This window comes from Hippocampus bargibanti, linkage group LG07 (assembly GCF_051943395.1).
Source record: "Hippocampus bargibanti isolate YZ-2025 linkage group LG07, ASM5194339v1, whole genome shotgun sequence".
NCBI lineage: Eukaryota > Metazoa > Chordata > Actinopteri > Syngnathiformes > Syngnathidae > Hippocampus > Hippocampus bargibanti.
The window spans coordinates 19,827,146-19,854,600 of NC_142740.1; the positions used below are offsets into that span (position 1 = coordinate 19,827,146).

General features: G+C 40.4%; 1 protein-coding gene across 4 annotated transcripts in view; it reads left to right on the plus strand.

Annotated features, from left to right (window-relative positions):
• pex5la (peroxisomal biogenesis factor 5-like a) overlaps positions 1-24,996 on the plus strand; it is a 98,573-nt gene extending 73,577 nt beyond the window's left edge. For 3 of the 4 annotated variants that reach the window (XM_088999966.1, XM_088999967.1, XM_088999968.1), the window contains 8 exons: positions 1,259-1,354; positions 7,856-7,972; positions 9,413-9,556; positions 13,416-13,486; positions 15,412-15,630; positions 16,863-17,028; positions 19,208-19,365; positions 21,619-24,996. In XM_088999966.1, coding sequence (XP_088856092.1) covers positions 1,259-1,354; positions 7,856-7,972; positions 9,413-9,556; positions 13,416-13,486; positions 15,412-15,630; positions 16,863-17,028; positions 19,208-19,365; positions 21,619-21,820 — 1,173 coding nt within the window. In that variant the 3' untranslated portion in view covers positions 21,821-24,996. The remainder of the gene's footprint in view (positions 1-1,258; positions 1,355-7,855; positions 7,973-9,412; positions 9,557-13,415; positions 13,487-15,411; positions 15,631-16,862; positions 17,029-19,207; positions 19,366-21,618) is intronic. The other variant, XM_088999969.1, reaches the window with a different exon arrangement.
• The last annotated feature ends 2,459 nt before the right edge of the window (positions 24,997-27,455 follow it).

The window sequence follows — 27,455 nt, forward strand, 5'->3', positions numbered from 1 at the left end:
CTATATAGTTGCTGCACTAAATCACACTTCATGTGAAATCGTTTAATCAAGGCTGCACGTATGTATAGATATAGGCACACGTTTGCCAAGCTGATCTATTTTCAATTTAACAACAGCATGTTTGAAGTTACACGTGTGCGGGCGTCAGCGTATTGCAGGGTGTAGGATTGCATGTGCGGGCACACAAGAGTGGATGGCGAGTCAGGGTTGAATCTGAGAGAGGTTGGCTGCGTATAGCATGGTGTTCAGATGAGGGTTGAGGCGAGCTGCTGACACGAGTGATTGAACTAAAGCATGTCAGGGGCTTGGTTGAGGAAGAGATATTCAGTCGTCCCTGAGAGAGCAGAGAAGGCTGACCCTTGCACACTCTCCCTGCCTGTGCCCCTCCGGCTGATACTGTGTGTGTGCGCGCGTGTGTATGTGCAATGGGGGTATATGTGGATGATTAATGGACTGTGTTTATTCATATGCGTATATACAGTGAGACCTCAACTTACAAACACCTCAACTTACAAACTTTTTGTCTTACAAACGTCAAATTTATGAAAATTAAACCTTATAATAAGCACTATTTTCATAATACACACCCACCACGGCTGGCGGAGTGATCTTCGGCGGAAGCACACGACCGAACAGCACCAGAGGTTAAGGTACCAACAGTCCTTATGGTAGGTGACTCTCCTTCCATAAGCCATCAACGACCATCAAAAAGGTAAATAAAACTTTATTTTACAGCACAGTTTATTTCTTTAATTACAGTCCTCATGTAATGCGCCTCTCTTTCCAAAGAGCAATTCCCTTTGACCTTCGACCTCCAACGCCATTCCATCAAGCCATAAATGACCATCACAAATGTAAATAAAGTGACTTTATGATACAATGCAGCATATTTCTTTCATTACAATACAATAGCACATTTATTATACATAGAATAAGGTATGTTGTGTGTAGTTTTAAGGCTTATTTAGTTGCACAGTATATTGTATGTAAACCCGAGAACGAATTATTCCCATTTTAAAGGTTTCCTATGGAAATTTATTTTTTGAGATACACACTTTTCGGCTTACACACTCTGTCTGGGAACCAATTAAGTTCGTAAGTTGAGGTCTCACTGTACTATGAATTGTGTGTGGGTGTGGGTACGATTTCTCTGGTGCGTGTCTGCATCTGCGTGTGTTTGTGTGTGTGCGTGCGTGTGTGTGTGTGTTCGCGCGCGCGTGCATGTATGTACCTGTGTGCGTGTGTCTGTGTATCACAGGCTCGTCTAACCAAGGATCAGCGGTGGGGCAGCGCCCTCCTGTCCAGGCATCAGTCTCTAGAAGAAGAGTTTGAGCGAGCCAAGGCTGCTGTGGAAGTAAGCAAACCGTCGCTTGGAGGAGGTAGAGATTTTTTGTCCTGTTGTTATGGCGATTTGGTTACACGACAAAAAAAATAAATCATTGACATGCATATGCATGTTCAGAGTAGCATTTGCAAGAACGGTAAATCCCAAACTAAACAACAATGACAGGACACACTTGTTTGTTTGTTTGTTTGTTTGTTTGTTTGTTTGTTTGTTTGTTTTTGTTGGACGCACCAGATGAGGAATTACAGTGCAGGGTTGAAAAAATAATCAGTTATCCATCCATTCATTTTCAAAATCCCTTATATTCAATAGAATTGTGGAGAGTTGCTACAACCTACTCTAACTGACTTTGGCCGGAAGACAGACGACACACTGAACCGGTCACCAGTTAGTCGCAAGGCACATAAAGAGACAAACAACCATTCACAGCCAAGGCCTTATTGATCAGGAACCAATGCCATGCTGCCCACATACCAGACAAGGCAATGGACCACTTCACCATCACTGACTTAATTGGAGTCATACAGAGTTCGATTCACATGAAAAAAACTGGATATGCCAGTTAAAGCTGCTCTAACATATTTTAAAAAAAGAGACACAGCAGTTTTAATTTTACTTTTTGAGTTTTCTCAACAAGAATTTCCTGATGCAAACTTTACTTGCCATAAAAGAGCTCTTTACATCCATCCATTATCTGTCTATCCAGCCATTATCTGCCACTTATCCGAGGTTGGGTCGCGGCTTCAGTACGGAGAGACTGAGCCCCTCCCGGATGATCGAGCTTCTCACCTTATCTCTAATGGAGAGCCTGGACACCCTACGGAGAATGCTCATTTCGGCTACTTGTATTCAAGATCTCGTTCTTTTGGTTACGACCCACAGCTCGTGACCAAAGATGAGGGTTGGGACATAGATTGACCGGTAAATTGAGAGAACATATTTACAATTAAGAATTATTAAGTGCGTGACACTGGGGAGGGTCACCAAATAATTTCTAAAAGACTTGATAACTTGAACAGGTCTTTGGTGGTCACCCTGGTCCTCTCACTCACCACAATTAGCTCCTTAATTTTAATTTTGCTTGTGTTGAGTGTGTCCGTTCCTCATACAGCCCATCAAAATGTAGTCATTTGAAAACTGCCGTATGATCAGTGGTGTGATGTGAATCTCTACCTGAAGGCCCGTGAAGCCTATTTGCTATTAAATTGAGGCCCATTTTCTGCTTTTGTCGAATCATCTCCTCACTGTTCATACCCCGCTGTGACAGTTGAAAACCGAATGTCAGATCCTCACTCTCAAGTTCAAGTTGCATTTGACCAAGAAAATAAATTGTTCACAGCCTTCATTTTGCTCAGAAAGAGAAAGCCAAGACGTCTTCTATCCATATTCTCTAACGCTTGTCTTCATTATGATGGCAGGAAAATTGTGGCATGTAGCAGATAATTTAGGGTGAGAGGCATGGCACACCCAGGACTGGTCACCAATATGTCACAGGGCAAACAGACATTATTTGGGTTTTTTCATGATTACGAGGCAGATGTCATGTTCTCTTATCTGGGTTGCTACATGAGGATTGAATTCATTCATATCCATGATATTTTTGTGTCTTGCGCTTTAGGCCTTACATATTGTATTCTGGCTTTAGACACGTCTTGCACAAGGTCATGTCAATCGAAGTCATACAAATCTTTCTGAGGATTTTCCCAATTCTCTCTTATAAAAAGGTAGCTTCCTTTTATTTTCCTGAGCATTGCTTTGAACCCTGCACTCTTGAGTAGTTGACATATGCCAAAGACGAGACCCTGTTATATGTTGTGTTGATGAATAATAGAACAGGGACAGGAAGATTTTTGAGAGAGAAGTGTGAGTGAGAGAAGCAATAGATGAGCTGCACACTCGACCACTTGGGGGATCCCATACCAAAATTAGCACTGATGTCACAGGGTGTATAAGTGGTAAGCCTTCAAAATATTTGTCTTCGGATCAACTGCAGGGCAGCTGAAAGAATAGATTTAGCAGCAGACATGAGCGTCAGAGCATGACTCATCGATTAGTAACATTACCTCCAGTCTTGGAATTAGCACAGGCTTTTACTGTGGGCGAATCGTCGTGCCGGTGGCCAGCCATTTGGGTTTCAGGTTTTATCAATATCCACAATCAGGAGATTTCAGTTGCTGCATATACATTACAAGGAGACGAGTGCCGTGATGCCTGACCATTAAACCAACAACTTTTGTTTTCACGATGTCATGGTTGTTAGTACTTTGAAAAAATACCAATAACAGTAAACAACGTCTTCGGTCTTTTGAAGCATAATTGTGTAATTTCCCTCTAAGGCTTACTTATTCACCAAACAAAAAGTTCCTTTTATTACACAAATTTGGCCACAGCATGAATGATTTAGGGCTTGACCACGGTCTTTTATCCACAGGAAAGATGTCCATTCAGCATGTAGGATTTCTTTCACTCAATTTGATGAATCCGACAATGTTTCAGAAAAATAGACCCCTCAAAAGGGTGTCGATGTGAAAGCTCTTCCAAATTTCATCCATTTTACAAAATTGCCATTGACGAGAGTAAATGCCTCTTTTTATGGCTTTACAGATAAGAAGATAATGGGGAAATGAGGAATGGAGAAACAGCTTTAAATTAATATAAGATGGCTATTTTAGGTTAGTGACTCTTCATGCTACATTAGAAAAGTTGTAACTACTATGGACATACGGTATTGTTATGCTTCACTTGGATAATGTTGGGAAAAGTGTAATGCATCAGAAATATGACCCCCTGAGTGCAAATAACGCATAGCCTAAGTTACTGCAGCATGGCATTTCCTTGATTAAAGCGACTGCATATGTCTGCGCTCTATTATTGCCTATTATCTCCTACCTACAACATCGGTCCTCGTGTTTTTATCAGATGCTCTGTTGTTTGCCACATAACACTCTTTCGCAATGCTGATGAGGGTCGTTATGCTGATGAGGTGATACCGGGGAGAGTGGGGGTAATAGGCCAATCGTTAGTCAGGAATGTAGGAACAATCAGTGGGGCCACAGGGGGGGGCCCCGCGCCCCCCCCCCCAACCTGAGAGTAGGGACCTATCATAGCTGTGTCCGGCACCACTAGGTCTGGACATTAGGGATATATAAATGGGGCCGATACGACCAGTCAGACTTTAGTTCGCTGACGAAGTCTCTTGGATAGGAGGCGAAACGTCCGAAACCTTCACTTTTGTACAGATGACGGCTGAAGAAACCTTCTCATCGATGGACCACTCCTGTACGACTGAGAGCTTACACAGACGTATAACACTCTTAATGCACATCAAAATCGGGAGCACAAATAACTACTGCATTTATCTTCTTGACTGGACGACTTCAATTTGGATGAAAACATTTTCAGTTCAACATAAAGCCAGAAAACCTTCTGTCAAAATGACTGACATTAGTTTGGGGGTTAGCAAAAAAGCAGTTATTTTCCGTGCACTCCCAAGTGGTAATGACGGCTTCCTTTGTCCATTATCTTCCCCTGTGAGGAGTTTGAGACATTTTATAACTTTGCGAGCAATAAAATGTTCATTCAATTTTGCCAGAATGAATATTAGATAACTATCCCAGTAAGAGAGAAAAGTAATTTGACTGCGCCACAAATTTAAGTCTCCAGGACAGTTAAACTTGTCTGAGAGATGGAAACAATATTCTTCATTTTTGTTAAAATATAGAATTTTTACTGTAGTAATTTATGGACCGATTCAATTCAAAATTATAGATCTCGGTGCCTAATTTTGAATAGTAATGTTGCTTCAAAAAATAAAACGGTAGAAGCTTCGAAATTGAAAGCAGGGAGAGTGTCCAAGGGTCAAACACTGGATGAGTTCTAAATTGCTCTAATTTCAAATACTGTACTTTGCTTCATTGGAAGCAATGGAAATTGATTTTTTAATGATGATGATGATGATGATGATGATTATTATTATTATTATTATTATTATTATTATTATTATTATTATTATTATTATTATTATTATTATTATTATTTGTTGTTATTGTTGTTATCCGGTGGAATTGTGGTAAATACGCTGGCTTCACAGTGCAGAGGTCGTGAGCTCAAATCCCGCTCCGGCCTCCCTGTGTGGAGTTTGCATGTTCTCCCGGGCCCGGGTGGCTTTTCTCCAGGTCCTCCGGTTTCCTCCAACATTCCAAAAACATGCATGGCAGTCTGATTGAACATTCAAAAATTGTGCCTAGGTGTGAGTTTGAGAGCAAATGGTTGTTTGTCTCTGTGTGACCTGCGATTGGCTGGCAACCAATTCAGGGTGTCCCCTGCCTAGTGCCCGAGGACGGCTGTGATAGGCTCCAGCACCCCCGCGACCCTAATGAGGCATAAGCAGTACGGATAACAGATGGACGGATGGATGGATTGTATTTATGTCTGCATCTCGTCTACTTAGTACCATTTCTATCTGTAAATTAATTGGACGTAGTCACATCAATCTTTGCTGAAAAAGTATGCGACAGTATTTGTTCCCTGAAATACTGGCCTTTTATTTTTGCCGACAGAGTAGAAAATTGCATGTGCTGATGTGTTATTGCAGACATTCACATGATGGGTAATTTCATTGTCTAGCAAAATACAACCAGGGCACTTTGTCCGATAAATGCGCGTTATTCCATTAACGGGTCACTGGCTTGCTATTTTTGGTCCGGCTAGCCGCGTCGAGCGGTGCGGAACTGTAGAAGGCTTGTTAGCGGTGAAAGGCCAGGCCGGCTCTGGAGAGGCTTGTGTCAATGAGAAGTAATTAAACTTTTTTGTTTTGTGATGGAGGGGCAAAGATAGATCACCCCTTTATTCCTTAGTTGTCTCCCAAGACGTGCTCGCTGAGCTTTTACAGTAGAACCTCAAGTGAAGCGATGAAGTCGTGATCCATTTAAAAACGGAATATTCCGAGATCAATATGGCTCTCAGCCGGCCTCAGGACTTATATGTATTGTCAATGAGCAAGTGGACAAGTGTGTCATTGAGCAAGTGTGTGTGTGTTTGTTTGTTTTCTTATTTCTTATTTGATCTTAAGGATCAACATTTATTCCTTCATGTCGAGTCATGAACGACTGCTTCTAAACTATCCTTGAGGCAAACATTTGTTTGGCTTTGCATAAAGTGTGTTGACATTGGCATCATTTTCGGTGTTTTGAACAATCATTCATGGAGTCGCCTATTCATTTTTATACCAAGCTGCTCATTCTCAAATAAAAGTATTCCTCCTCATCGCTCGCTTCAGTGGAACATGGGTTGTAAATCACCTCGCCTTGTTCCACATAATGAAACTGACAACACCCGTATTATTTAATTTAAAACACACTCCACTTACTGTAAAGTAGAAAAGACAATTTTTAAACGACATCCAGGTATTTGATGCATAATCCATACAGCACATTGAGTTTCAGGACATTGGTTGTTCAACAAGAGACTGTATTCTTATGGCTTAGATGCTGTAGTTCTAAACGCTGCTGCCATTGATTTAGACAGTGTTGGTTTGGTCACACTGCAAATCTGTTGGTGTTAAAAAAACACTGGATAAGAATAATCCAGCATTGTCTTCGTCCCTTTTGGACCGAGCGCTGGTTTGGGAATACCGCATCAGACTAGTGTGATTTCACGGGGCTAAAAAAATGAAACTAAAGGATGAAAAGTGTCCTGTGAAGTGAAGCATGTCACCGACATTTCAATCACTCATTTAAGGACTGTTTTAATTAATTTGTAGGTAATAGAGATGTGCGATATCCGTGTGGTGTTGCTTCAATAAGATCACATTTGATGTGATTTGTGAAAGAGTCCTCAAGAGGCGGTAACCATGAAAAGTCACCTCGGGGCAATTTGGCTTGAAACAGCAGCAGCCGCCAATTACCTACCATGGGCTGCTTGTCAGGAGCCACAATGGCTCCAGTGTCATTCGGCATCCTCTGAAGAGAAGAGATGAGACCTTATGACACGTTGGCTCTCTTTCACTGCAGCTCTCGACCGTGATCCCGTCTCGATTGTCAGTAGACACACTTGCTTGAAAGGACGTTGCTCCGTCTTTCAACCCGTGTGTTTCTAACAATGGAGAAGGCCATAAGTGAGAAGCGGGCAGTTGTTCGGCTTTGATTGGAATCATTCATCCCGGCGTGGCTGAGAACCATGGACGCTCTGATTAATGGATAAACTAAAACTGGATGAACATAAACTAGAGACATGAATGTGTTGTATGCAAGAAGCACATGTAGAATATTTATATTGCTGTGCTGTGACATGTGAGTTGAGATGATAGTGTGTCGTTAACTCACATTTTCTTAATTCTTTGAAATAAAAATGGAACAGTCTTTTGCTTTTCACATTTGAAGTATTAAAATCAGGCAAGGTGAACGGAAAACTTTGTCAGCTGCCCACGTGTCATTCTTTCACCTCTGTTTTTCAGCGTTTTTTGACTCCTCTGCTTCCCACTCCGGCTCCTTCTTTTCTCATTGCCTTTAGTCCGACACAGAGTTCTGGGATAAGATGCAGGCAGAGTGGGAGGAACTTGCTCGGCGAAACTGGCTGACGGAGAATGAGCAAGCCCAGATTCCCTCCACGGTCTCTCCTCACGAGAAGGTTATTATTGTTTCTGCATTCACAAAACATTTTTTTGTTATCAAACCAAATTCAATTCATGTATGTTTCAAATATATAATAGTAGGGAATATTACATTGTATTTTTTTGGTTATTATGATAAATTATACAAGGGGCTAGATTCTATGGTGAGGTTCCCCGTTGAGTTTTTGGTGTGTCATTGTGAGTACACGACACAAATAATCATAATTTGTGCAAGCAATTATGGTTATGAATTGTGTGCAATAAACCGTGCACACCGTTTATAACAATAACAGAAGCCAGTGCAAAGCGGGATCCTCCATGAATAGGACGCTGGCACACGTTTTAATTTATTTATTTATTCATTTTCATCTTGAATTCTTGAAAAAAAATTGTTGATACATAGTCTCATGAGATGTGATTTTCATTTATCACCGCTAATTTTTGAAATGCATCAATGCATTTCCGGTGTATAAGGCGCATCAGAGTATAAGGCTTTTTCCATATATAAAGCGCACCGGTCTATAAGGTGCACCTTTAATGAATGAAAATAGTTTGCCAAATATAATACACACAGCTGTTGTTAAAGCACTGTATAAACCAAAATGTATGTATTGAATTGTATTTTGTACAGCCGCGCCCATTTCAAGATCAGATAACTCCAGACCCATGTAATTTAGGAATTAACTCTTTTTTTTCTGACGAAAGGAGAGAGTGTAAGGTTTCTTAAGCAGCATTGAATGTTTATGTAGTCCTAAAACTTAATATTCTGTGGGCCCAGCAATTTCAGTGAAAATGACAAAAACCCTGGCACTGGAGCGGATTTTTTGCATATGGTCTGGCAGTGAATGAGTTAATTTTCCCACAATGGGGAAATTTGCAGAAGCAAAATTGAGAAGGGTGAGGGGTTCAAAAGATTTCTATGCACAAACGAAAATGTCAGGAGACTGAAATGTACAACTGCACACAAAAAATTTGAAAAAAAAAAATGTAAATAGTGCTGTGAGTTAAACACACTTGTGGACACGTTCCTCAAATCCATGTGTTATGCTGTTTGTTAGAAGAAAAAAAAACAAAAGATGTCATTCAGCAGCCACCTGAGCATCTCACGGTGTATCGTATACATAATTCAAGCGAATATATTTGTCGGCAGGGCTCATCACCCATGAGCTGACCTTCCCGTGCGAAAGCGAGCCCACTTGCGGGCCTCCTGATTGATCCCAGCGCAGAGCAAGCTCTTTCAAAGTCATACTGCGCCGAGACTCCCGTAAACACGCTGGGGTAATCACGGTTGGAAAATTCAAAGTTTAACATTTAAAGAGAACGTGGGGGAAAACCCCCAAGGAGTCCCGTCAAGGGTTGATGTGATGTGGTAACAATCGATTCTTTTCCACGGCTTTGCTTCCGAGGGGCTGTGACGTCACCACTCAACTATTGTGTATTTTTGTTTTTGCTGACAGGGTTACTACTTCCACACAGATAATCCCTATAAGGACTTGCCTAATGCCTTTGAGGAGGGCCTGAAGAAGTCTCGGGAAGGAGACTTGCCAAATGCGGTGCTTATGCTGGAAGCAGCTGTCTTGCAGGACCCTCAGGATTCAGAGGTTAATGCATTCATGAAAGTGCATGCACGCACGCACGCTCGCACACACACACACACACACACACACACACACACACACACACACACACACACACACACACACACACACACACACACACACACACACACACACACACATGCTAAAGCTGCCATTTTCATTGCAGTTCCTTGTCAATTGCTTATCATCAATGAGGTTCACCATACCAATATGAATTGAGATGCAATTTACAAAATGCATTCACGTTTTATGATCGCATGGGTCAGCACGACAGTGGCAAAAAGCTCCATCCGAGCCGATTCGTGGTGAGCGAAATATCGAGAACGAATGTCTCAGTGACCACCAGCTGCGCGAGGCAGATTTTGTCCTCACAGGACACGGGCTGAACGCTGATTGCCCAGAATTTCTGCCTTCTTTTTGAATTGTTTACAGTAACAAAAAGCTCCAACTTTCTCCTAGTCTTGATGAGAATTTCCATTCGCCGAGTTAAATGAATCGTTGCTCATTTTATTTTCTTCACTTCTTAGACAGGAGTGACCTCTTTGGAGGTCAAAAGAGCAACGTCTTTGCATAAAGTGCTTCTGGAATCCTTTGGAAAATATGGAAATGTGGCAATTTTTGCAAGGAAAGGATAATCCCTCAGTGTATGGAACTAATACTATTCCAAAATCCCACCTGGGCGTGCTTAGTGGCTCGTTGCTTCACTCTGAAGACCTCTGAAATTATTTCTTCCCTTATATTAATAGAGCGGGACAAGAAAAACAGAGAGCATTAACTGGTTTTATCGGGAGGTTTTACAGAGAAAAAACACAGAGGCGATGTTAAAGTATTACATTATGGATTTAAATCTTCCCTCTTGTGTTTCTCTGCATAGCGAACATTCAAAATTGTATTTAATTACAATTATTGGGGCAACAAGATGGAGCAGATTACACAACTGTTCAGGGTTGGTATGTTCGCAATCGGATAGTTGTGTACATATGTTTCTTTAATTCTCCTATTTCAAAACCAGACACGCGAGGCTTACTGAAGTCTAAATTATCCACGTGTGAATGGTTATTTATCGACATGTGCCCTGTGATTGGCTGGCAGCCCGTCGAGGATGCACCCCGCCTCTTGTCCTAATGTCTGCTGCTCACCCACAACTTTAATGAGGACACAAGAGAATACACGTGTCAACCTCGAGTCCTTGAGGGCCACTATCCTGCCTGTTTTTCTCCTCCGACACACCTGATCCAAATGATCAGGAGCGCATATATATATATATATATATACAGTAAAGTCTCGTTATATCGATATCGGTTATATCGATAGTACCGCTTATTACGATACTATTTTCATTTCCCTTGCACATTTCTAGTCTTTTTATGTATAATTAGTACCGTTTAGTACGATACCCGGTTATTACGATAATCCGGTTATTACGGTGCTCCTTTTCATCCCCCGCCGGCCATTTTTGTTGTTTATATCGATATATCCATCGCGCCATTGGTCAACTTGGTCACGTGTCTTGTTACGTGAGCCGCCATCGGTCGCGCCATTGGTCGACTTGGTCACATGAGCCGCCATCGGTCGCGCTATTGGTCGACTTGGCCGTGTGACTTTGTCACGTGACACCCCATCGGTCGCGCCATTGGTCAACTTGGTCACGTGTCTTGGTTACGTGTCACGCCATCAGTCGCGCCATTGGTCGACTTGGTCAGGTGACTTGGTTACGTGCCCAGCACCCGTGTAGCAGAGCCATTTTCATTTTCAGACGCTAGCTCGTGTGTAGCAGACGAGATTGAAGTGTTTGTGTTAAAAGGTAAAAATGGGAAGCAGAAGAAGATTGATGACTTTTTTAAATTGTATACATAATACAGTAAGATGTAAGCGTTGCAGTTTCCCTGTTGTGTTATGTACATGCCCACTGTACTGTATATGAATGCAATCGTTTTTTGCAACAATGTTTCTTGTTTTGTCTGCTGAAGCGCGATGATTTTGAAAATTATTAACATTCCATACTGTGTATTAAAGGACAGCCTATGTCACTTTTTATTCAAATGCAAATAAAAATGACTTCACGCCAAGACGTCTTGCATTGCTTGTGAATCCAAACAATGGCTTCAGATTCGGATAATATGCTTTCTTGTTACACATCCAGTTATGAATATGTTTCAAATACACTGTAGTTCTGAAGATTAAAGCATACATGTTTACAATCATTAAAGAATTACAGTAAAGTCTCGTTATATCGATATTCAAGGGAGTCCGAAAAAATATCGATATAACCGGGACTATCGATATATCCGACCCTGTTTGCATGTAATTTTCTCCGTGCGTGCATAGAAATAGTATCGATATAACCGGGACTATCGATATATCCGATATCGATATAACGAGACTTTACTGTATTTTATTTATATATATATATATATATATATATTTTTTTTTTGACTTACGAACGTTTGGTCGGAACGGAACTTGGTCGTAAGTTGGATGTTACCTGTATTTTATATATTTGTTCTGTGTGTATATATATATATACATATGTATATATATATACATATACATATGTATGTATATATATATATATATATATACATATGTATGTATATATATATATATATATATATACACACACAGGACAAATATATAAATATACATATATACATATGTATATATATATATATATACACACAGAACAGATACATATAAAATACAGGTAACATCCAACTTACGACCAAGTTCCGTTGCGACCAAACGTTCGTAAGTCAAAATGGTCATAAGTCGAAATACATTCAAAATATTGAATAGAAACTCGGAGGCTGAATGACTCGCAAACTCTCCCCTTCGGTGCCATCACACGCTGTGCGAGAGTGAGATGCTGGTTGGCTGGCCAAAATTGTCATACGTGTTGCTGGCCTACTATAGCGCGTTGCGGTGCCAGGCGTAGAATTAAAATTTTTAAAATAAGGTCTGTGCGGGTGGTCGTAAGTCGAGCTGGTCGTAAGTTGGATGTTACCTGTATATAATAATATATAAATATATAATACATATATTTTTAAAAATGTTTTCCAAATATATGGCACACCACATTATAAGGCTGGGGTTACGCACAACTTCTTCACAGTACATGTAGTTGGCAGACCTGTTGTGGCTCAATTCTACTTCACATATAAGGCGCACCCGCGTATAAGGCGCAGGGTAATTTTTTGAAGAAAATGAAGGCTATTGGGTGCACCTTATACACCGGAAAATCTGGCATATATATATATATATATATATATATATATATATATATATATATATATATATATATATTTTTTTTTTTCATCATGCAGTGTACAAGGCACACCAGGCTAAAAGGCACACCTCCAATGAATGACTTGTTTTCAAGTTTTCCATGTATAAGGCACACAAAATTAAAGGCGCTACAGTTGAAGCTAGGGTTACATTTTATACATCCCAGCATGGACCGCACACTACTCCTTCTGCAGAGGGAAATTGAGTCGTGGCTGCTAACAGTAGTTGCGAGACCTGTTGTGGCTCAATATTACTTACTGTAACATATAAGGTACACCCACATATACGGCGTAGGGCCATTTTTTGAAGAAAATGTAGGCTTTTGGGAGCAATTTATCCACCAGAAAAACAGTATATTGTATATAAATAAAAGTGGTTCCCATTGTTTGTCATCCAACATCAGCAAGCGATAGATAGAGCACCTTTGGTACAAATGATGACAAGAAGAACGATTGATTGTCGACAATAGTCCATTGCGCAATCTTCATTCCCAGTATATTGAACTGTGACGGAGGAAAAAAACAGAGTACTGATGCCCGGCTTCTCCTAACATGGTCTCCTTATTGCATCTTCACAGGCTTGGCAAGTGCTGGGGACCACCCAGGCTGAAAATGAGAATGAGCAGGCAGCAATTGTTTCCCTCCAGAGGTAAATTACTGATTTTATTTTCTAAACTGATGGTGTCATTACAGTAATACATTTTCATCAAGAGGAGTGGAAAATATTTTTGCGTCAAATTCTGTTTCAGGAATATTATGAAAGATTAGTACAATTCGTGTCAAGTGAACATGAAATAAAACTTTAAAAAATGCCCATTACGGAGAGCTCAATGGTACACCGACATATGCAACATTATGGAGCGATCACATGACAGGAGAATGAATCGGAATACTAAGAGGTTTCGCATGACGCAAGATCTTTGGGGATATGACTGCAGTTCAATCCAAAAGCCTACAGACCATTATTAACTCTATTATGCTGTCCATGTGTGAATAATAGCATCTATGAATTGTGTGAAATGCAATTACAGTGATTATTGGGGGGTCCGTTTCTTTCAACCTTTTGCAAGCTTACGCCAGTCATTGGGTCGCACACTCACACACACACACACAAAATATGATTTTGTCCACACAAGCCGAGTCTAAACACGTAATGTGGACCACTGTTCTATTGTTTTATAAGAAGAAATGACCGTGGTCCACAGAAATCACTAAGAATAACAGTTGAAATAATAACAAGTCTTTCATTCCGTGTTGACAATCAAATGCACAAACAAAAGAAATATTCTTTGCTTTTCCAGGCAAATGTGATTACTCCAGAGACCATTTTTGCACTTAATCCCTGCAGATAGTGACCAGTCAAATATGAGGCACTTCAGTCCACATTGTGTTGTTGTTACATAACAGCTGCCATCTGTGTGCACAATGTTTTGGTATGAAGTGAGATGAAATATTTTACCTGGCTTTAGTCCTGTTGGAGCCACACGCAACACTGAACAGTATGCATCCTGTGATTATTCCGTCGGCATAATCATGTGAAAAACGTTTGTCAAACTACAGTAAAGTCTCGTTATATCGATATTCAAGGGAGTCCGAAAAAATATCGATATAACCGGGACTATCGATATATCCGACCCTGTTTGCATGTAATTTTCTCCGTGCGTGCATAGAAATAGAATCGATATAACCGGGACTATCGATATATCCGATATCGATATAACGAGACTTTACTGTATTTTGTCAAACAATTTGAAACACTCTATGGTAATATTCATGTGTTAGACATTGAACAATTAATGGAAAACAAAGCACGTTTCAAAACATTTATGTTTACGAATGAAATTTATGTGAAGTCAGTCTGGCTATTAGAATATGTAATTAAAAAATATATATGATATATATATATATATATATATCATCATATATATATATATGATGATGATATATATTGCAATATGTTGTAAAATATAAAGACAGACTATTACACGTCAAAATACATTGCCCCATTTTCTCTTAATTGCAATACATTTATCGATATATACACATATATGGTCCATATCCATATATTGCAATGTATTAGAAAATATAAAAACAAAATCAATTACATGAAAATATATTACTTCATATATTGCATGATATCTTCCAATATATTGCAATATACAGTAATTTTCTTCCGTAAGGGTGTGCTGGTAAAATTCTAAATTGAACATTTGCTTCGGACTTCAAAGCTGTTGTCTTTGTTTCTGCATGATGAAAAAAGAAGAGATCATTTTTGCACGCGCTGCGGATTTGAGTGCTTTGACTTTAAATTTATGTAACCCTGACCTTCAATACCCTGCGGTGAAATAATTTATTTGAGATTAACAGAGATTAAGAGTTTGGCATGTGTGTTTATTTTGCCAAATCTTATTTTTGGCCCCTCTTTTGCTCTTGAAACTAATCCACGACATTTGTCCAAAACAACTCCGCTTCATCTGTTTTACTGCATCAGAATCAACAACACTTTCTAAGCACATTTATCCGAGGACGTTAAATGACCACACGCAAATTTAGCCGCTGCCTGTCTTCGTTCAGGTGTTTGGAGCTCCACCCAAACAACCTCCCTGCACTCATGGCCTTGGCGGTGAGCCTGACCAACACGGGGATGCGTTACGACGCCTGCGAGGCTCTGCTGCGCTGGCTTCGACACAATCCGAAATACAAACAGCTCCTGAAGGGCAAAAACCATCTTGTGGGATCCCCAAACTCCCAACGCAGGATGTCCCATGCACCCAACAGTGGCAGGCATGAAAGGTATTGAACAAAATGGCGGCTTTTTTAAAACTCATTCACTGCCAGACATGTGCAAAAATGTGTCAACTCCAGTGTCAGGGTTCTTGTCATTGTCACCTCATATTGCAGGACCCACAGAGTATTATTTTTTTTCGGACTACATCGACATTCAATGCAGCATAAGAAATCTTAGTCTCTCTTCTTCAAACCGTTATTTGCTAAATTATATGAGTCTGAAATTATATGAGCTTGAAATGGACGCAGCTGTACAAAATGAAATTCAATACATACATATTGGTTTATATAGTGCTTTAACAACAGCTGCGTGTAGTATTATATTTATATTCGGAAATTATATGAGTCTGAAATTATATGAGTTTGAAATGAGGGCATCTGTTCTAAATACAATGCAATACGTAGATATTGGTTTACGTATAGCACTTTAACAGCAGCTGAAGCTGGAACAAAGCGCCGACATGGAAAAAAGGGAAATGCTGCCCCCTCGTGGAAGGGAAAACATTGCCAGAGGCCATGGACAGCACTTTATCGGCACCCAAACGAGAAAAAAAACAAAACTCAAACAAATTCGGGAATGGCACTCTGCGTCATATTTTCAATTCCCGAATAAATTTGAAAATAGCAGTGAATGAATTAAGGACAGTTCTCGTCGTTTTTTTCTCCATACCATACATTAAATCATGTGTTCACCAACCTGACATCCATTCTAGTGTGTCAAAGCACAAGAACGAGCAAGCTCTTTGAAACACGGCTTCTGCTTTCATTCTTTCACTATCTTGACAAGGGTGCCCTCTTGACCAAACGACTCTCAAGCTGCTTCTCCCTTGAGCTTTTAGAAATACGGTTTTAAGATATGAACATCAGATAGAAAAGACTTAATTCTTCTCCCGAGAAAACACACTCTATCAAATCATTCATCGTCTAGTCAGAGTGAAGAGATAACAGGTACATCCTAATTACACTGATGTTCCCGTGAATCCACGCCGGATCTTCCCTATTCTCTTCTGTCTTCTGCTGCCCTCCATGCTCCTTTTTTAACCCTGCTGCTGATTTCCTGCTCGCAGCAATTATCCACTCGATATTTTACCACCATCTTCCATGCATTCATAATGTCGCAGCTCACGTTGGAGGAAAAAAATGACTTCCAATGACAAAACCCGATCATTCTCTTTGACAAAAGTAAAACAACGCTTATTGTCACTGTAGCCCTAATTCTCATCTGAACATGTCCCCAGCTCCTTGTTACCCGAGGTCAAGGAAGTCTTCCTGGAAGCAGTCCAGCATAACTCGGACACCGTTGACCCGGACTTGCAGACGGGCCTGGGAGTACTTTACAACCTCAGCAGCGAGTTCAACAAAGCGGTGGATGCTTTCAACACGGCCTTGTCAGTACGGCCCAAGGTATCTCAGCTATATACGCTCGCTTGTTTGCCTCAGGAAAGACATGAGCCTGTAGATTCATCTGCATTGCTACTCTTTGGTTATAACTTGTAGCGAACATTCACTCGGCTCGCTTATGTAACGATCAGAATTTATTAACATATGAATTTGTGTGAATATCCTGTCCTTGTTTTAAAGCATTATATCTATTCGTCAGGCTACAGGAAACATTTGCAAGTCTACATGTAGATACATTCTTCAACATAATTGCACATCACACATTACAAATGGGGTGGCCCGGTAGTCAAGTGGTTAGCACACCGGCTTCACAGTGCAGAGGTCGCCGGTTCGCGTCCCGGTCCGGCCTCCCTGTGTGGAGTTTGCATGTTCTCCCCGGACCCGCGTGGGTTTTCTCCGGGTACTCCGGTTTTCTCCCACACTCCAAAAACATGCATGGCAGGCAGATTGACTACTCCAAATTGTCCTTAGGTGTGAGTGTGACAGTGACTGTTGTACGTCTTTGTGTGCCCTGCGATTGGCTGGCAACCAATTCAGGGTGTCCCCCGCCTCGTGCCCGAAGACAGCTGAGATAGGCTCCAGCAACCCCCGCGACCCTAATGAGGAATAAGCGGTACGGAAAATGAGATGAGATGAGAGAGACATTACAAATGGCATGGGAACTGGGCTTATGACCTTTAATAACACTTTACTGCGTGTTTGAGAACACCATGTTGTGCAAAAAGTACTGGACTTGCGGAGCCCAAATTTCAAAGTTTAGAGAAGGTTGAATGAAGTGGAACTGTTAAGGTGACAGTGCATTTTCGGCTCATCCCGAGACTTCAGTCGACAGGCCAAGCCAAAAATAAATTGCAGGGATTCTCGGCGCTCATTCACACAAAACACCACATAAGCATCAAAATGTGCCCGCATCTCCGCGATGCAAATCAGCGTCTGTCCTCCCCCATCACGTCCCAGGTCGGCAAGAGCATTACTCACCGTTAAATCCACCCTTCTACATTTGACTTGGTAATATCTGCCCCCCTGCTGCAAAACTAACTCTGAACACAAAGGAAGATAATTATATCCCCACTGCAAGGCTCAACCTTAGTTAAAGGGCCCCTGTACTGTCGTTGACCATGACCTCTGTCTGTGTGTGCCTGTGTGTTTGTGTGTGGGCGTGAATATGCTCAGGCGCCGGCAGGTGGCAAACAAAGCACAAGGACACCTTGAGTGATGTAACTGAGCTCGACCTAAATTACCCTTGTTAGTTTAGCAAGAGGCTGACGTTGACAATTTTGTCACTTTTTCACAGCAAAAATCAAGCTGCTTGTTTTGTTCCAAAGCAGATAATTCCCCACCCAGGACTTAAAGGACAACAGACATATTTTTTTTGTTTACTAAACAACATCAGAAAAACGTTTTATAGCATCTAAAATACCCAAAACACGCAGGCTGATATTTTTAGTCAAATGCAAAACTCCGATAAAAATGAGTTTAAGTGTCCCAAAACGACTTCAAAATGACCCTGGAAATGCCGAGTTTCAAAAGGTCTCGCCCCCTTGTTCGTGACGTCACGACATGACGTTTTGCCTTGCTCTAGAATCAAAACAATGGCTTCAGATTTGGAGACGATACTTTCTTATTACTCATCCAGTTATGAATATGATTCAAATAGTTCTGAACAGGAAAGCATAAATGTTTGCAATCGATTAAAGAAGTCCTTCCTCTATCATTTTGAGGTGTCTGGACTCCAATGTAGCTACCTGAAAATGCACAAGATGGCGCCCAAGCTCTGTTGGAAATGGGCTGATTTGTCTGCTGGGAATTTGTGTCAACTAGTATCAAATAGTCGTCTGGGTGCAAACACAACGATTAAACATCATGTTATTTATGTGTTTTCCTTCTAATTTCGCCATCAACACGGATCAACACGAAGTTTTCAGACCAAACAAAGTACCCAAAATGCATTGTGTGTCGCTTTCTCGGTCAGACGTGAAGTCACGTCAGGCATTGTCATCAACTCGAAAACAAGACTTCACCTGAATATTCAGCGCCAGTCTTAAAACGTAAAATCTATCTATATGCCATGGAATCTTTGTAAAGTACGCTCTGTAGAAGTCATTTGAGGTGATTTACAAATTATGGACACAACTTGTCCGTAGGCGTCGGTTGTCCTTTAAAAGGTCTATATTTCACCCAGGATTACTTGCTGTGGAACCGGCTAGGGGCCACTCTGGCAAACGGAGACCGGAGTGAGGAAGCTGTGGAGGCGTACACGCGAGCTTTGGAGCTGCAGCCGGGATTTATCAGGTCCCGATACAACCTGGGAATCAGCTGCATTAACCTCGGAGCACACAGGTGAATGAGTGTAACTGCTTTGGAGCTGGAATTAGGAAGGAAAAAAAAAAGTTGAATGAACGAGACAAAGTTGAATCATTGGAGTGTTATACGAGTCATCGTCCCTGCCAGACAAATCCGACCAAAGTAATAAAATGTTCAGGTCCGCCTTGTCCTTATGAAGAACACATATCACAGACTTGAGAGTGACCACACCGAATCCAACATAACAATAAAAACAAACGTTACCATGGTTTGAACAAATATTTGAACGAACAATGTGTCTATCTATACACGTTATTGTATTTTTGAAACACTCACATAAACAGAGAGGGAGTTAGTAGAGATTTGGGGAAAAAAAGGACAAAACATCTTCCAGCTTCAGCATAATTGCCTATGAGCCAGACAGCCGTGATGGCAGACTGTTCTGTCATGTCGAGGGATGAAATTACGCGATAAATGACCAAACCCAAGCAACAATATACGTCATCAGGGAAGGATCGGATTCAGGGGGATCATGAAATGAGACTTTTGCTGTTTTATATTAGCGCACCATCAAGTTTTAACAAAAGAAACAAAACTCAATTAGGCCTCACAATTTTAGGCGTCCGTGAAACAGCTTCCATTAATTTTATCTTGGTGGTGCTATGATTGGCCCTATTAAAAAGAATTTGAGAAATGAAAGTATAATTTACAAAAAATGAAATGTTTCTAATGGCAAACCATTTGCAATTTCACAAGAGGAGCTCACGATAGTATACGCCCTCTCCAGAAGAGTTTCAAGAATGTAATTGTTCGGTTTACCATAACAGCCATGCTAAATCATGGTAGGGGTGTTCTTTTTCAACTCATTCACTGCCATTCACAAATGTATTCAGGAATTGAAAATATGACAGAGAGCCATTTCTGAATTTGTTTGGGTGTTATTTTTTTTCTTGTTTGAGGGCCGATACAGCGCTGCCCATGGCCTGTGGAAATGTTTTTTTTCCTTTCCACAAGGGGACAGCATTTCCTTTTTTGCCATGTTAGCCATTTGTTCCAACTTCAGCTGTTGTTAAAGCGCTACATAAACCAATATCTACTGTATGTATTGCATTGCATTTTGGATAGTTGCCCTCATTTCAATCTCATATAACTCCAGTCCCATATAATTTAGGAATTAAGTCTTTTTTTCCTGATGAAAGAAGAGAGTCTAAGGTTTCTTACGCTGCATTCAATGTTTATGTAGTCCTAAAACTCAATATTCTGAGGGTTCCGGAAATCGAGTGTCAATGACAAAAATCCTGGCACTGGAGTGGACACAGTTTTCCACACGTCTGGCAGTGAATGCGTTAATCTATGACAGGCCCCACAGCAATCGACAATGTCAAAATAAAGCAGCACTCACACATTAACATTCTGTCCCACTATCAACCTTAAAGTCCTCTGAGGCAGGACTATTTTGTTATCACACCTATTCTCCCCCAAAAAAGAGAAGAATCGACGCACTGTGTTTGTGAGTCAATGTTTCACAAGTGTTTCCGATGACGATCAAATGCGGGTGTGTTGAAAGATACAATTTGGGGTGTAACAGGGATTAAAAAAACTGTCGAACAGCAGCTGCGAGAATCCCTTTGCATACCCAAATAATTTTTTGTCCAAATTGTCAGAAACCATCTCAGGCAATCTCATTTGCATGCTCGCCATCCTCGCCGGGGTCTCGACCTGAGTGCAGATTTTCGTTAGAGCTGACTGGAGTTGTCCAATTGCTCACTCGAGTCTGGCATTTATTGGGATGTGTTTTTCCTTCATGGATTAATTCTGGTTTTTCACTGTCGAGGGCTCATGATGGGCATCTTATATGGCACCGTATGTCTGTCTGTTCTGCAGATTCTGACATTGAGGTTTGGGCAGTAATAGGGTATCGGACATAAGGGATAATGCACAACGTATCTCGGTCAAGGTAATGTTCTCGAAAACAGATTTAGAAAGATTTGTGAACAATATCTCAGATTTTTTTGTGTACAGTGACAAAGGTTTTAATCTTTAAATCGGCTCAAGAAAAGAATGCTTTGTAGAAATGTGGTGACAGTGTGACACAGATGAATTCTATTCCCATTATTTCTGATGACCAAAAATCTCAAATACTAAAGAAACCCAATGTCAACCGGTTTACGAGAACGGTTTGCGCTCACCCATCGAGATTTCCCTGATAATCTTAAGGCCCGGAGGATGAAACTTGACCAAGAGGCAGCCCGACCGATTAAAGCAGAGTGAATGCACTTGTCTTCCCAGAGAGGCAGCCAGCAACTTCCTGACGGCTCTCAGCCTTCAGCGGAAAAGCCGGAGTCGGCAGCAGTCCCACCAAGTCATGTCTGGAAACATCTGGGCTGCTCTCAGGATAGCTTTGTCAATGATGGATCAGCCTGAACTCTTCCAGGCCGCAAACATTGGTGACCTGGATCTTCTGATGAGAGCCTTCAACTTAGACATATGAGGAATATAAGTACGGTTGATTTCCTCCTCTCTCTTCTCGCCCATAGCTCAAAGCCCAAAGTGGATACCTTCAGAATGCATTGGATGTAACGATGATTATTCTATTTCTTTTTCCTGCACGTTGTCCACCCCAATTAACTCGGAGCGGTTCTGGGGACAGGTTCTTCTAAGTGAGTGAATTGTGACGGATTTGCACTGCAATTTGGAAGTACCCCGAAGAGCACAAGGACGGGCAAAGATTGTACGTGCAATGCCTTAGAGAATACGTCATTTAAAAACGGGCTCACTCAACGGAACCTGGCTGAATGGGGAGGGATCGAATGGATGGAACCTCGTGTACAGTTTGCTGTTTTCACACAACCAATGTGGTTTTGGGAAAAACAAGCTTTCCTGACTCACAAAGACTTGCGTGAACAAACGAAAACATCGGCACCTGAAGTTGACATTTTTCTTCCTGGCTTGGAATGACGCTCCCGCATGACTTTTCAAAAGTTTCCCTTTTGCACTTGAGACAAACCGGTAACCTCCTCCATTCATGTGGAATGCGCAAGCCAAGTTGTGTAAGCCTTACTCAAAAGCATGCCAACAAGATTTATTGATTCTATTTTTATGGCAACACAAAATTACTAAGCCATTGCATCCTACATATTATATTACTTAGACTGGTTTCACTTTTTTTTTACTGTCATCTGCAATAACTTGAAATCTTTTTCCCGTCTGAGTCGTAATTTTAGTGGGAAAAAAAATCATTGTTCACTTTTGGGTAATGGTTCTCAGAACTTTGCAGCTGAGAATCACATTTAGAAGTAAAAAAAGCAAACAAACAAACAAACCTTTCATTACTATATACTGTGGTTACGCTTTGAAATTCCAGACTCTGTCTTTCTGATCAGGCATCAATTAATGTTTCCACCAAGCGGTGCAGTTCAGTTTTGGGTTGGTACGCTCACAGAAGGACAGACAAATGTGGTATCCAGATAACCTTTCCCAACGAAAATGTAAACATTTACATGGTAAACACCAAAGTACTGCTTGGTGAAAATGAGAATTTGGTCCACAAAATTGTAAGTCAAATATTCGGTGTAAAGTGTCCTCCGCCACGTTATTATCTAAAAGTCACTCTATGAATTCAGCGACATCCATTCCGATCCTCAAGGACCGGTATCATACCCCTTTTCAATGTTTCCCTCTTTGAACGCACCTGATTCAAATGGTCTGTATCGTTAACAGGCTCCTGCAGAGCATGCTGATGATTTGAATCAGGCGTGTTAAAGGAGGGGGAACTTGCAGCCTTATGACACCTGCGTAATAGCTCATCTACTTTCCTTTACGTTCAGCCCAGCACCTGGCCATGTCCCTCCCAGGTTGAAGATGATGCTATGCAAAAGGTCATGTTAAATGTTCAGCGGACGCTTCCAAAAATCTATTCTTTTCTCCTCTCATATATTGCTGCTACACTGCAAATCTTCTGTTTGAATTCATGTGGTGTACCTTTCAAAAAAGGACACCCAAGTAGTCACAGGAAATATGCAACTAATTGGACTTTCAAGGTAGTAATAGAGATGTTTGAATAGCCTCTTTGAGCTAACAGTCAAGTACTAAAAGGTCTATTTTAAAATGTTTAACTTGGCTTTATGCTCGGCTATCCTTCCACCGATGTCCTCCGGCACCGCCCTGCCCCACTGAGAAAACAGTTACAACCTGAACAGAAAGAAAAGTATAGATTTGGATTGCCGTTGTAGCTACCATGCTAAAGTGGTAGTTGTGGGAAAAAAAGGAAAATGCAGATGAAAAGAGGCACTTCAGTGAAAATTCAAATAAAAAAATCTTGATAAAAACAACCACAGGCCAAAAATAAATTCACACCTAGAACTGCCATTAAAATCCACCAAAACCGGAGCCGCAGGAGACGAGCACAAACGCCTCACCAAAATGAACCGAGACAGTAGGCTGAGTACGCAGTGACTAATTACACAACAAGAGACCGATGGTGAAGACACAAAGGGGACAAGCCGATTGGCCGAGCGACATGCAGTGCTGATGATACCAGGTGATGCTTCTTAAGTAATGAGCACAGACAGACCAAAAAAAAGTAGAAGCATGAAAACATGGGAACACAAAGTAAACATTTGTAAAAACAAATGAAACACACAGCACGAGCTGTGACGTCCGTGAATGAATTGATTAATTTGTTTGGATGCAGTTCTTGTCTTTGTGCTTAGATTGTCTTTGCTCTTTCCCAATCTTTTTTTCTGTCTTTTCCAGTTTTCATTGAGCCAAGGCACATATTTTCCTTGACAAAAATGCCTTGAAAAGACCACCAGGCAAAAGTGTCAACAAAAATATCACGATAAAGCATCTCAATTTATGTATTGAGTGAGGAAACAGTTCCTGTTTAACTGAGCACAAAGCTGATACATTGCCATTTCATACTTGTGCCTGCCACCATACATCAATGGCATAGACAGATAAGCTGTTGACAGTATTTGCCGTAATACTACATTTTTGAACCTTTGGGTGAATTTGTTATCATTTCTTGCGGAACACTAATGCGGCTCCCTGGCTTAGTGATTGAGAATCACTGCTTTGCTTGATTGACACGCAGTACTTCAGAGGTCACTGATGTGTTCTAATACAATTTCTGGCATAATTAATTCCTTTGGAATTACTTTACAACTGTGTTAAGATCCACTAGGTAAGTGTGAGGACCTGCCATGTAGTCCCGCAAGCAACTACAGCTTTTACAGGCCAAGACACGTCAGAGCGAAAACATTTATTATGGGTAGGTGAGACCACAAGAAAGAGGTTAATGGTCCCCAAATAATGTTTTTTGTTTGTTTTCACCGCACCCTGTCCTTGTTATTTCAGTGTTACACTAAAATGCAGCCAGATAAAAATGGCTGAATGCCTCCCGCATGAGTCGTTGGTGCCTCTGTGTCACATTTCCAGGTACCCGCAGACCGTCCAGCCCCGTTGGACCAATACAAGCCTCAATTCAACTTTCTCTTTCTTCCTATAAACATAGCAGTCATTTAGAAGCATTTTACAGTCTATTGATGATGTGAGTTTCCAAATGTACAAAATCCGATCAAGTTTTCTGATCAAGGTTTGCAGGCATTCGCTGTGTTTTATTTAAAATGAAGACAATATTATTTATTTATTTATTTATTTATTTATTTATTTATTTATTTATTTATTTATTTATTTTTCAAGAATCATTCGAGGGCATATTGTGTTGCATTGGGTGTCATTAGAAGTGACTTGTTAAATCCTCTCGGGTGAACAATTATAGAGCATGCTATACTGAGAAACAAAACGAGGTTGAGCGCATGACAGATCCTTTACACTTTTTGTATGCATGGACAACGGGGAACTGCTTTCTTTTAGTCCCAATAACTTCACAAATATTACATTTCATTACCATATGTTGGCGTAAAAACTGCAACCTCAACAAGAAAATGAATATTCATGAATCTATACAATGTAAACTGCTTTTATTAGAATGAGCAGCTGTGAAAGAGAGAGATTAATGGGGGTACATATTATAACACTGCGTTATTGCTTGGAAATTTTCAAATGACCACATGACTTGACTACTGATAACATTTTTGAATCACCCCAAAAATAAGGGCAATACATTTCCCCAAATGTATTTTACTCAGTGGAATTAATAGCGATCGGTGAATCAAGTTAAAACTACATTCATAGCAACTAATTAATCACATGGAGTCTTCACATTTTATGCGCGCAAGAATTGCGCGCAAAAAAAGAATGTGGAAAGTGTAGCAGGGTCAAACTGAATATGACATTGTTCATAGAATGCAGCCATCTAATTACAACCATGAAAGTTAAATTATAAGGACTTTTAAAAATAAATTTGCAAAATTTGGCTGTGAAGTTTGAATTTTAGGAAAACACAAACTGCACTGGAATTGAGTGGGAATCAGAAAAAAGTAAATACAGTAAACAAAAAAAAGTACTTTGAGAACAAATTGAGGAGATATTACAAAATTATTACTTCAAGAGAATAACATTGCGATGTTGAGAGTAAACGCGGAGATTTGAAACCGAAAAAAATCACATGTAATTAGAATGAATTAAAATGTACAGTTGTTACATGGAAAAAATGTAGAAACAAATATATTCAAATGAGGACTTCACTTTCATTCTTTTGCAGTCTAGTCCAAATACGGCATCAAACTGAATCAAAATTACTATTTGCAAGATGTTTTGTTTTCCGTTTCAACGTGATTTAATACCAAAAGTACAGCACACTAAATTCCGCTACTAAAAGTGTTTTATTTTTCCTATTTCTCCATGTGATGAAACAGTCACAGAATTCTAAAATATTTGGCTAGCTTTTATTCAATAATCATTATCTTGCCTTATGACTATCAATCTATAAATGTGCCTAGTCAACTTTCATGAGATGTCAAGGTGTACTGATTTCAAGCTTTGGCCCCAAGGTGGGCCAAAGGTCGAGGTTGAAAAGAGTTATCAGCAACCTACTTTTGTCTTCACTCCGTTACACAAAAGGCATTTTGCTGCTTTGTTTAGCCACACATTCAAGATCGATGAAGCAAATGTTATTTTGAATGAAAGGACATTGAAATGACATGCTTTATACCACAGGTGTCAAAGTCAAGGCCCGCGGGCCAAATCCGGCCCGCCACATCATTTTTTTCGGCCCGCGAAAGCAAATCAAACTTGTTAAATTCCATGATGATTGCTAAAATCTGAGCCAAAATTTCATATTTTTGGATGTCAACCACAATAAAAGTCATTATTCTTGACTTCAGATTTGAAAACGAGTTATTCATTAATTTGCTGTGTGCTCCATATGTAAGATTTGAAGGGATTTAAACATTCTAATGGGTTCCCCAAATTCATAACGGCCCTCGAGAGGAAACCATAACTACAATGTGGCCCGCGGCAAAAAAATGACTTTGACACCCTTGCTTTATACCCATGGATCCATTCAGTTCCACGCTATAATGCATATTACTCTCCATGTATAATCACAATGAACGCATTAGAACCTTTAAAATGAACATTATGAAAGTAATCTTTTCAGAATAAACAGTTGGTATACATACAAAGGCCATGCATGTGTGTCTTTCTGTTGTTAATGCAGGACATTGCAAGTGCGGGAAGGATGAACGATCTTCATTTTAAGGTCGGAATTTAGAAGTTAGCTGTTCTGCTTGGGTACTTGTTGAAATTATGTGACATTTTGCAAAATAGGCGTGCCATGTCCAAGTTGCTTTGTTGATCAATCTAAAATGGAGGCAAACACTTGCAACATGAAGCTCAACTTGCGGCAATGTGGCTTGTTCTGTGTATTTTGTTTGACTTTATTTTGTGATCTGTGTAATTTTGCCATTCATCAACTTGCACAGTAAATAATTGGGTGACACTTAACATTCAAATGTCGCCGGAACATTTGAGGTACACACTTCTTCCAGTGTCAATGTCAGGCAGCAAAACCTTGAGTGCAAAGAGTAATAATTGCAGACAACTCTTAATCTTTGCAATTACAAATATCTGATTCACATTGGATTTTTCCACACAGTAAATGCAACCTTAATTATGGCAGTGCATCTTGGCCAATTTCCAACAAACTGTAAACAAACAAC